At 41.2% G+C, this 12,596-nt stretch overlaps 1 protein-coding gene across 1 annotated transcript in view; it reads left to right on the forward strand.

The window, feature by feature from the left end:
- The first annotated feature begins 287 nt into the window (after positions 1-287).
- LOC110309056 (immunoglobulin kappa light chain-like) overlaps positions 288-12,596 on the forward strand; it is a 447,110-nt gene continuing 434,801 nt past the window's right edge. The window contains exons 1-2 of the mRNA XM_029469031.1: positions 288-356; positions 495-810. Coding sequence (XP_029324891.1) covers positions 305-356; positions 495-810 — 368 coding nt within the window. The 5' untranslated portion in view covers positions 288-304. The remainder of the gene's footprint in view (positions 357-494; positions 811-12,596) is intronic.

Genomic DNA, 12,596 nt, shown 5'->3' on the forward strand with positions numbered 1-12,596 from the left:
CTTTTGAGCCAAACTCTGATTTATGGGCATATCAATGTCTATACAGCTTTAGTAGGTAGCCATAACAACATACATTGTTACCACCAATGTTTAATGTCCTTATAAGGAAGGGATTTGTAGTCCTCATGACTCTATTTTCATAGATACTAAATTTGAGAAGAACAGGAAGTGCTTTCTATGTCAGAAAGAGCTTCTGTGAAGGGTGGAGCCTGCTCAAAGAGCTGAGGTGCCTGTGAAGTTGGAGTCAGTGTTCTGTGGAAGACAAAAGGCCACCTGAGTTCCCCCAAGCTTCAGTCTAGGAGGAATGGACAAGATCCTGACAGCATCGTGTTTACTCCTAGGCCTTCACCTAGCTGGTGAGTTATGAAGGAGAAATCCGAGAATGTGGGATTAATGTGGAGGCATGAGAGACTTGGGGCACCAGGCAAGTCATGATATCTAAGCAGGAAGTACATTCCTGGGAACCTAACAACAGTTGCTATTTCTCTACACAGGGGTGAGTGGCCAGCAGAAGGAGAAACGTGACCAGCAGCAGGTGAGACAAAGTCCCCAGTCTCTGACAGTCTGGGAAGGAGAGACTGCAATTCTGAACTGCAGTTATGAGAACAGTAATTTTGACTACTTCCCATGGTACCAGCAGTTCCCTGGGGAAGGCCCTGTATTCCTGATAGCCATACGTTCAGTGTCCAATAAAAAGGAAGATGGACGATTCACAATCTTCTTCAGTAAAAGGGAGAAAAAGCTCTCCTTACACATCGCAGACTCTCAGCCTGGAGACTCAGCCACCTACTTCTGTGCAGCAAGTGCACAGTGCTCTCCAGGCACCTGCAGCCCATACCCAAACCTGCAGCTGAGGCTCCAGCAAAGCCCTGTTGTGGGTGGAGCCTGGCAGAGATGCAGAGGAGTTTTCATTTGCAGCAGCAGGTGAAGGGGTCACTCAGTGAGTGTAAGGATTAGACTATTGGACCAGAGACAGACCAAGCTGGAGTCACAGCTTGCTTTCCCCAGTCTCCCTTTGCAGCTGGAGTTTTACATCTATTTCCTTAACTAGTTTAGATGAATTGCTTTCCAGAATGGTTGTAAAAATAGTTCTCTGTGTGATTGGTTTGTGGCAACTGTACATTAGAGGCCCTGTCTCCCTGCACTCTTGTCAACAGCATTATGAATGTGTGGTTGTTACAGCCCAGCATTAGGAGACCTTGACTTTGGCTTCTGGAATAGAAATCAAACAGATTTTTCTTTTACCTTAATTTCCTCTGATGACCAGGGAAGCAGTGATTCACATGACCACTGACCTCCTCTACTTCCTCTTGTTTTGCCTTTCATATTCTCATCTACTTTCAAGAAATTCAAGAATTTTACATTAGCTACCCTACCTAAGCTCTGGGAATAGGCTGGGCTGCCAGCCCCCACCCAGCTTCCCTTGAATCCATGGATAAAAGACACAGGCACACAGCTGTTCATTTTCAACTTGCCTTTTGACACAGTTGCTGGGAGCCATTATATCCAGAATAATGGAAAACCAGGCCTTTATCAATATTCTTATCTCCACACTTCCCACCTGTTGCTGGGTGCCATTATCTCCAGCCTGGAAAACCAGGCCTTTATCAATATTCTTATCTCCACACTTCCCACCTGCCCTAAACTTTAGTTGCTCAGTTACATCTAGTCCCTGCTAAACATCCCTTACCACCCGCCTGTAGAAGTAGCCTGTGTGGCCACTCTGTTTTGAGATCTGACATTGCGGGTTGACTTTTCTTCATCAGAAGCATGGCTAACTCTGTCTCTCTTCTGTCTCTCTGCTTGCCTCCAGGAACCTGGAAGTCCAGCCTATTCCTTCTACCTAACAATTGGCCCATGGCTTCTATACTGATACATCAAGAACCAATAAGGAACAGGACCTCAGCATCAGCACTACCCCTACACCAGCTAATGCCTCTGAATGTCTCATAGTATAAGAGTTCAGAGGTACAGATATTTTAAAGACAAAAAAATACAAAGACCATAATTTATATCAAAGTTAGATGAAAGTAATATCAAAGTAACCTTGAAACATTCATTCCTGGCAGAGCATAGCAATTTAGACAGAACATACCAATTACTTTTTACATATATCTTTTCTAGTTATTTTGATTTACTTTAATAATTTTGGTTAACATATCTGCACAATAGACAAGACCATAGAAGTCTCCAATGTGTTGCCAAGGTAGGCACGACCATTGTGAGAAGGGAAGTGAAGGTCTGAGAGCTGTGTAAGCAAGCACAACCTGAAGTGAGAACAGGGTGTGCTTAGTCATCTCAGTAATAAGCACTTGCTGGACAGCCAGCAAACTGGACTCTGAACTCCCACTCTCATGACTGAGCACCAAGTGCTGTTTACCATTGATCCATGTCTCAGACATTTTAAGCTTCATTCTTTACCAGACAGTACGGTTTGCCAATTATATTACACAGAAAGTCAAAAGAATTTTCCTAATGAGACAATTCTCCCAGCATAATACATTCAAACTTAGTATACCCCTAAAACAGATTTTAGAGCCTATAAGAGAGCTTGCATCTTCTTTATCAAGGGCATAGAATAGGAACACAACTATGCCAGTGAGAGCAGTCCAGGCTGTTGAGAGCTCCTGTAGTCTCCTGCTTAGCTACAGAGATGGAATGATGGGACATGCCCTCAGTTGTCAAATTGTCAACAGAGCAGATCTCAGTTTCCAGAAACTGCTCCCAGAGGCACTCATTAATCTGTTATTTAAACTTATAACAAAGAACTGGAATTTTTCAAAGACCTTGTTAATACTTTCTTTTCTGATTGCCTCTTGACTTATTTTAATCAGTAAATTTATTTAACTAAGGCATTAAAAATAATGAGAAGAATTGAAAAATTAAGAGCTACATTCTAAATGATTATACAGATGTATACAAAAATTCAACCACCCATTTAGGTGGTATTAACATGCCCCTAAGTATATCCATGTTATGTGTATCATGTGTTGTGAGGGTAAAAAATAGCCTTGTATCATGAGGATACTTGGCAAGCTAAATCTGAGATTGTTTTGCAAGTAAAATATAGAGAACTTAATAAGTCAGACTGAATACTTGAGGACAAAGTTGCTGTAGTAGTTGTTGCTGTTGTTGTTGTTGTTGCAGCATATGTATGAATTATCTGGGTATACACAAGTGGAGGCCAGAGGCCCACATTGGTCATCTTCCTTTATGGCTCTTCATCTGTTCTATTTGAAAGCAGGGTCTTTGATTGAACTTGGAGCTTGCCTATTATAATAGATTGGGCATTCCCCAGAACTGAAACTGTAGCTGCACCCCACAGAATCTGGGTTATGACATGGTTGCTGGGGTTCCTCAGCTGCATCCCACAGCATCTGGGTTATGACATGGCTGCTGGAGACCTGCAGGTGCACACTACAGTATCTGGATTCTGATATGACTGCTGGGGACCCACACACAGGTCCCCATGATGCACATCAGGCCATTATGTTATTCCTGTTACAATTTCACAGAGCATAAGCAAACAGGGATCTTCTAGAATTCTGAAGAATTGCCCTTTACCACATGATTTAGAAATAGATTTATTAATTGCAGAATTTAGTAGACCCTAGCACTTAGTAAGGGAGGAAGATTTTTTCAGATGCCAGTGTTTCATGGGGAAATTAGGGGATCTGTGAGGCTTTTTAAAAACTTAATCTCTATCAGCTGTAGGAGCTCTCTGGTAGAATTTTTGGGGTCACTTAAGTATACAATCATATCATCTGCATATCATGATATTTTGACTTCTTCCTTTCCAATTTGTATCCCTTTGACCCCTTTTGTTGTCTAATTGCTCTAGCTAGAACTGCAAGTACTATATTGAATAGATAGGGCAGCTTTATCTAGTCCCTGATTTTAGTGAGATTGCTTCAAGTTTCTCTTCATTTAGTTTGCTGTTGGCTACTGGTTTGCTGTATATTGCTTTTTACTATGTTTAGGTATGGGCCTTGAATTCCTGATCTTTCCAAGACTTTTAGGGATCCATCCCATATATTGCAACCAAACCTGAACGTTATTGTGGATGCTGGGAAGTGCTTGCTGATAGTGTAAAGGACTTAACTGAGAATCTACAGGATTCAATATGGTTTCCTCAGATGAGGCAATATGTCAAGTGGGGCCACACCATGGGAGTCGTTACAGACTTTACAGAAACACAAGCCTCAAAACTATGGCTTATCCACAATTCATGGCTTCTGTGACTTTCCATTCAAATGTATCTACCTTTTGGTAACCCTCTGTTATTCAATTAGAAACCCTAGTCTTCTCTGATTTGGAGTTGATCTGTGTGTCTTGTGTCAATAATTTAAAGTAAATCAGCTTTGCCTTCCTTTAAAAAAATAAATAAAAATTAATCTTTATTAGACAATAGATGTAGAGACATAAACATATGACCATGATCTGTAAGTGCATTAAAGATCTCATATGGCGCATGGTGAATTTGACTTTGGGTCCCCAAAATGATCCCACAGAGTAACACCCATGTATGCAAAGCAGCTCGACTCTAAGCATGGATTTTCCCATAATCCCTTTAAAGTGCTGTCTCTTTTGACAACCAAGAAAGACAAGGATGCAAATAATAGTCTGTGGTGAGCTATGCTTTTTCTCTCTGTACATGGAACTTGTAGTCTATGTTCAAACAAAGCCCACTTCCTGCTTGAGGCAGTGTAAGAAACATGTGTCCTACAGAGAGACTTATGCTTCCCCATAGTCTTCCCTGTGTGCTGGTAGTCTTGGATTTCTCTGGTATGCATGTTTCACATATAGCTAAGAATATTAAGCAGGAAGTATTGTCCAGGCATATTGCAAATCACATAGACCTGAGGGGGAACAGGGATTGAAGAAAAGCAAGCAGAATATGTCTTTAGTTAGGTTTGTCTTTGAATCTCAAGCTAATTTAATTCCTACAATATTTTATTCACATTGCACAACCAGCTGTGTTTTCTGAATGTTCTACCCTGTAGAATCAATCTACAGGACCCTATGAAGGGCAGAAATTAACTCAGGTCCAACCAGCACAAGCAGGAAGAAGGGGGAAGAAGTTGCCCTGGGCTGTTCATATGAGACAAAGCAGAACTTAGAACATCTACACAGGTATAATCATTTTAGCTTCAAGGCTGGAAAATTCAATGAATTATTCCTGTGCTTTCTGGGATCCCATATACACTGTTTGAGGTGACAGGACAAGCTTAACAAAAATGGGCGCTCCTTAAGCATTGTCTAACTCAGGAGCCCAGCTGAGAAGCACATCTGCACATCCCAGAGAAGAATGGTGGCTGCCTCATCTGCAGTCTGTATCAGACATGCGTTTCTAAGTAAAGCACCCATCTATAACATTTGGAAATAGTTATCATAAGCAACTTTTTTATATAATACATTGTCTTGAATATATTTTAGCAAAAATTAGCTCATAGAGAACAAACAGTATGTTCTACAGCTGGGAATCTTGCATCATAATAATTTAAAGTGTTACTTTCTCTTCAAGGTGGTAACAGTGCATACCTCAGACTGGGTGTCTGGAATAACAAAGAACATCATTCCCTTTGAAAGTTACCATCAGGAGTGAAGTAGTCTGGGAACAGGGAATAAGTAGTGAGATAGTAGAAGGAATTCACCCATCAATGACTGGGGGTGACTGGGGAGTGCCTACCAATCTTTTTCTTTGCATCTGGCACTGAGCACTGAGGTACTGAAGGTCACCAGCTAGTTCATTAGGTGGGAAAGAGAGATGCATGAGGGCAGCATCTGTGTGAACCGAGACCCGTGAAAGTGCAGTGAGAACCATAAGAAAATTGGAATCCAGGACAAATCTCCCCTCTTCAGTCTCTCTTATTTGAGGGCTTCAGAACAAGTCAGGCCATTTGCCACCATGTCACATACAGAACTGAAAGCACCTGAGGGTCCCAGCCTGGCACATTCCTGGTATGGGTGAATTTGGGAGAATGGCATGGGCCCAAATATGCAGTCATATAAAACATAAAAGTATCAATCCTTTCTTCCAAGTCTTCTATACTTTTCTATTTCATGTCCAACCCTGAAGCAGAGCCACATGGGGAAGGAAATGCTGGGAAATCTATTTCTAGATAATTTAAGTTGAGACTCTAAAGCAACCCCTGCAATCTCACATCTCCTCTGTAGTGGATACCAAAGATAAGGAGACAGCCGAAATGCCAGAAAATGTTATCAGATTCTGGCTTTGAAGAACAACAACAACAAAAAAGATCAACGATAATAGATGGCACTCAAATAAGCAGATGAAGAGAGCAAGAAAATCAATTCAGGACCTAGACAAGGAAGTTACAAAGTGCGTGAAACAGTATCTTGGAGGGGAAATTGAAAGACATGAAGAAAAACCCAGCAAGAAAATTGAGACTCTGAAAATGAACCAAATATAAATGCTGGGAAATTAAATTAAACACAGTGGAAAGCATCGTTGACAGACAATATTGGACAGAGTGGATCAGAAACATGGGAAGAAAGAAACTAATGAGCATACCCAAAATTTCCAAGAACTCTGAAACACATTACAGAGACAAAACCTGGGAATCCGTGGGACAGATAAGGGAGCTGAGATAAAGTCTGACAACACAAACAATATACTGAATTAGAATGTAGCAGAGAATTCTCCAAAGCTAAAGAAAGAAATATAGATCCAACCTCAAGAGCATTGAAAACTTCACTGAGATATGACCAGGCACACACCCTGACTGAGACTCAGGAACACTGTGCCCACCAGGCCTTCATCTCCTGTTCAGAGAGACACGTCGTCGTCACAGGACTGCTACAGTTGGCAAAGTTACTTCTTTAAAATGATAGAGAAATAAGAAATTTCAAGATAAGCACATGTTAAGGAAATTCATAACAGCACAGCCAGGAAATCCTGAAGGGAGTACTGTGCACAGAAGAAAGACAGTGGCATCCAAAAGAGCACAGGATAGAATACATCTCAGGGAAGGAGCAGGGTACTCGGGAGTATATCATGTGCAAACAGCAAACCTTGAAACCCCCAATGTAAACAGGGAAGGAAGGAAAGAACAATAGGCCAATCAACCAAAATCGTAACCCACAAAACCATGGGAAACAGCAAGTTCTCTCAGTATAATTTTAAAAGTAAGTGGCCTCAACTCACTGAAGAAAAGCCACAGGTTAATCAGCAGTGTTAACCAACTGTCTCCAGTAAACGCCTCTTCAACAAGAACATCGAAAACTGACAGTCAGAAGAATAACAGCACACCAAGCAATGAAAGGTGTAAACGTGGCACAGAAAGTCTCATATCTGAAAGAGTGGACCTCAGAACAAAGTTAGTCAAGGAGCTGAAGAGAGCCAATACACAGCCACAGAGGGTAAGCCTTGTGAGTATGAGCGCATGGAGCTTTGGCTCTCTGTTCAACAAAATAACCACTAAGTGACATAAAATTTCCCCTGGGTCCCTAGTCAGTAATGATCTGAGATTTCAATGTGACATTAGCAAGCCCTCCCAAACTAAAGACCAGAAAAGAAACTGTGAGCTAAGGGGTTCTACATGTCCACCTCTCTGATTTTGGCAGAATCCCAGGCAGACAAGGGAAGGGAATGCACAGTTAGATGACTCACTACATCCAAACAGCAAAATCTTGTTAACAGATGTAAAATTTATATTCTCTTCTCTAAGAAACATGTTTAATACTTCTTCAGAAGCCACAGAAGTTAACAAGGAAAAGCATTTTTAAAGAGCTCAAAAGAAAATGAATAAAACTTTCAAGATAACACTCTGTGAAATTAAAATTTGTTTTCAATTGTCCTTACTAAAGTTTCCTCAAGCTGAGCACAGTGGCACCTGACTGTAGTTTTTAATGACTTGTGAGGCTGAGGGGGAGGATTGCCAGTTTGACACTGTTCTGAGTAATAGCTGTATGCTACCTTAAAAACAAACAAACAAAAGGAGAAAAGTTCACTCACGCACTGAAAGACTATGTTTTGCAATGCATAGTTCTTTAGTTTATTTTTAGAGATAGTTTTATCATGTTGCCCTGTCTGACCTCTATTAACTGCTCAGCATCCTGAATACCCCTGGCAAGAGCCTCGGCGCCTGTCTATGATGTGTGTATCTGAAAAGGATTCAAATGAGCAATACAAACATTTTACAAAATCAGTAAGAAAAGAAATAACCATGGTAAAGCTTCGCTACTTCACAAACGATACCCAATAAGTAAGCGATAAATACACTCAGCATGGGCTTTCATCAGGGAAATGAAAATCAAGCTCCATTCTTCTATGCCATTTCTGTTCTGAGCATCACAAGTGTGTTACTGCAGCCAGAGAGAAATGACCCTAAGAAGATAGGGGGAGATGATGACTATGTTCATCAAACTCATCTGGAGAGAAGATTAAGCAGAAATAAGCCATGAACCCAGACACTGAAGGAAAGAAAAAAAAAAAACGAAGAAACTATGAAAAAATGAAGCTGATATATTTTAGTTACTATCAATATGCATGAGAGACTACGATACATATTTCACAATCTATCTAATTCAGGTGCCCAACTCTCTATAAGACAGTTTTATTTTTCTCATATTTGATGTTAAAGATTGGGACAAAGATTCCCCTAATTTTGAATAGCAATTCTGAGTACGGTTGTCAGCAGAGTGTAGTACCAAGAACTAAAGAGCAGGGATTTCACAGGGAGAAACAGTGGTCCAGAGAAGAGTGGCCAGGTGTCTCAGTGATGATGACATTATTGGTGGTAACTGACCCTAACAAACTGGAAGTTGATAAATTGAAAAATCATCAACTGATCATCTCAGAAAGCTTCTTCTGCAGCCCTGTGCTGTGTGTGAAGTGTGAGGAGCCAGAGGGAAAGAAACACACAGGTCACATTTCCCTATCAGGACCTGTGTGCTGTCCCTTGCCTGCCCATGGTGCTGTCCCATCCAATCCCAGCCTGTTGACAGACTGCACTTCCTGTAAGTCTTTTCTCAAACACAAGCAGTTGGGAAGTCTTTATCTAAATCTTTCCATTTTCCTTCCTTGAAAAATCAGGCTCCAGCACACTCCAAATGTGGAAGAGAAGGGTAGTTCTTTTTCAAGTCTTACTTATAACTTGAATACTTTAATTAGTTTTAGTAATCAATGCCCAACGTAATAGACTTGCCTTGAGTTTTTCACTCATTCTGTTGATGATTTCATACTCCTCTTCTCCCATCACTGGCACTTCTCCTATTAGCTCCATGATTCCCCACGACAAGCCCCATGTCACTTGTATGTGGGTACTCTAGTATTTTCTGCTTCTTTTTTTACATTTCCCAACCACCTCTAAGATTTTTTTTTCTCTCTAATGATCTTTTCTTTTCTAGTTTCATGGCCTAAACTACTCACAAACATCAAATTATATATATATATATATATGAGAAACAAGAGTTCTCTGTAGAGTAAGTTGTGTTGGATGGTGTTTTGCTGCGGCAAACATGTGAAGGGGTGTTTTCCCAAAGTGGACATAGGTGAAAGACTATGGCAAACTCGTGAAGGAATATTTTGTTCAAACAGACACAGAAGAGAGGATGTTCTGCTAAAGCAAACACGTGAAAGGACATATGATGAAGGAGTCTTTGCTAACAACACACATGTATGGTCCGGCTTACATTGTGTAGTTGAGCTCCATTTGTCAGGAACTCGGGATGATTGGATGCACATGATGAGAGGCAAGGCCCATGCTGAAGCAAGGCACATGAAGGATAAGTGATGTTTGGAGAGTATAAATAGGACTCCATAATAGAGAGAGAGCTGGTACAGCTAGCTGTGCAACACCTTGTGGGTCTCCTATCTTAGATGATCTTTGTTTTCCTGAGAGAGGCACAGCTGAGAACTTCTCTGGATGTTCCTTTTGGTCCCTCCTGCTAACTTGAGCCAAGGCTGAAGCCTGGCTGTCTCTGCTAGGTCATGTCACCTGATGCTAATGGGACTGTACCGAACTGGACTGGTGGTGTATCCATGAAGTGTTCATGAGTGGATCGAGCTGGCATTACCAGCAAACCTGTGAACTGAACTGCCGATTTCCAGACAACACAGATGGGAATTGCTCCAAGGAACCGTTCTAGACAGGTCCACTTTCCCCTTATCCTTCCCTTTCTACTATCTCTGGTGGTGGTGGGCTACAAGTGAGGTTAAAGCAATTTAAGAACCATCATTAAAAATACAATGGAGTTTAGGGAACAGAGTTCAGCTTACCTCTGATGGTTATATCCCAAGTGGACCCTGCAGGCAGGGAAAAGGTGGGGTGGGGTCTAACCTGGGTGTTCCTGGAGCTCAGCAGGCCTGAGTGTTCCTAGGGCCAGAGCTCGGAGGTTAGAGGGTACAACCACCAGCTTTTTGTGAACACACACGCCCACACATACACACACACAAACACACATACACTTAAGTCTAGGATCAACAATTGAGAGAAAACATGCAATAGTTATCTTTCTGAGACTCAAAAGGAAGCAGTTCATGCCTGATGTCTATCTAAAGTGCTGAGCTCCTTGCTGCCCTCTGATCTCACGAGTTAAATTGGGAGAACACCTAGTTGCAATAGCAGCTATCCCTACTGAGCTGAAATGTGAGTGAGTAGTGATTGCCTGCTGTGAAGGTAACATTGCCAGATGACCCTTCTACAGAAATAACTCAGTTTTATCATCAGTCGTTTCTGATGAATTACTGCATCAATACATTACTGGTTTAGTGTATTTATTTTTTTTATTAGGTATTTTCTTCATTTACATTTCAAATGCTATCCCAAAAGTTCCCCAGACCCTTCTCCCCACACTCCCCTACCCACCCACTCCCACTTCTTGGCCCTGGAGTTCCCCTGTACTGAGGCATATAGAGTTTACAAGACCAAGGGGCCTCTCTTCTCAATGATGGCCGACTAGGCCATCTTCTGCTACATATGCAGCGAGAGACATGAGCTCCAGGGGTACTTGTTAGTTCATATTGTTGTTCCACCTATAGGGTTGCAGACCCTTTAGCTCCTTGGGTACTTTCTCTAGATCCTCCTAGAGGAGGGGCCCTGTGTTCCATCCAATAGCTGACTGTGAGCATCCATTTCTGTGTTTGCCAGGCCCTGGCATAGCCTCACAAGAGACAGCTATATCAGGGTCCTTTCAGCAAAATCTTGCTGGTGTATGCAATGGTGTCAGTGTCAAGATACATGGTTTAGTGTAAATTAAGGATGTTTTCTAGTTATGCATGAGTGCTGACAACTTCATCAGTTCTGACAGTTCTTTAAATATGAAATGTTAAGCTTAAGTTAAAAAACCTGGTAATTTGGATCTTTGTCATTTTCTTTAAAAATAAAAGAAATGAGAATTATTTGTTCATTCAAAAAATAAGTGTCTGAGGTAGAGGAGCTACTGTGCTGTGTGATTTCCATGTGGTTTTGTTGTTGTTGTTGTTTGTTTGTTTGTTTAGTACTTAGTGGACATTCCAAAGTTATTGTGTCTTCCCTCCTAGAAGAGTAGAGTAGCATTCCAGAGGCCAGTTCTTGGGTTGAAGTTCCAGACTTACCACTTATCAGCTGAGAGGATTTGGGCAGACTGCTTCAAAATGTTCTTGCTTCATTTCCTCATTCTTACATGGTAGTAAATACTGAGATGGTTAATAAATGAAATGATAGCTTCCGATGCTTAGCCTGTGCAAAAAAAAAAAAAACTTAGAAAAAGGAAAATCAGGTGTTTGAGAAACTAAATTCCTTGCCCGCGCTACAAAGTACCCATCAAAGAATGGCCTCCCCTCCTTCCTTTATGTAAAGACCACACTGATCTTTCAGAGAAACAAAATTTTTGTCTACATCCATTTTATATCTTTCTTTCATTTTAAACACCTTCAGATAGATAGATAGATAGATAGATAGATAGATAGATAGATAGATAGATAGATAGATAGATAGATGGATAGATAGATAGATGGATAGATAGATGATGGATAGAGGATGGTGATAGAACCTAGTGGGGAAACCCACCACTCAATTCCCGATTCGGCGTGCACCCCAAAATTCACGAAGGACCATCTTGATGTAATTACATGAGGTCGTTTAATTACGGAGCTCCAGACCGACATGCATCTCACACAGAAGATAACGGATGTCAGCCATGAGGCTCGAAAGCTAGGGGGTTTTATGGGGTAAGGGGCTTAGGGGTGTGGAATTCAGCATAGCAACACACTATTGGCTTATTCAAACATCAGCAGAAAAATTACATGTACGTGCAGGGTGTCAGAGTTCTGTGAGTTGTTGACTCAGTTTAGATAGCCCTGTTATGTCTTCACATTCCCCTTATCTTATGGTCAAGCTGTTCCCAGGAATGTTTTAACTACGGTGCATACTCAGGTTTCTTTTTCTTTTTCTTTTTTTCAGCCCCAGGCAGCCTCTAGGCTCACAAACAACCAGCAATTTCTGAGTACTTTATATGACTTGCAGGTTTTGAAATTTCATCTTTCTTTCTTTTTTTAAAATTTTTAATATTTTTATTACATATTTTCCTCAATTACATTTCCAATGCTATCCCAAAAGTCCCCCATAGCGCCCCCCACTTCCCTACCCACC

The sequence above is a fragment of the Mus caroli genome, chromosome 14, assembly GCF_900094665.2.
Source record: "Mus caroli chromosome 14, CAROLI_EIJ_v1.1, whole genome shotgun sequence".
NCBI classification, from domain to species: Eukaryota; Metazoa; Chordata; class Mammalia; order Rodentia; family Muridae; genus Mus; species Mus caroli.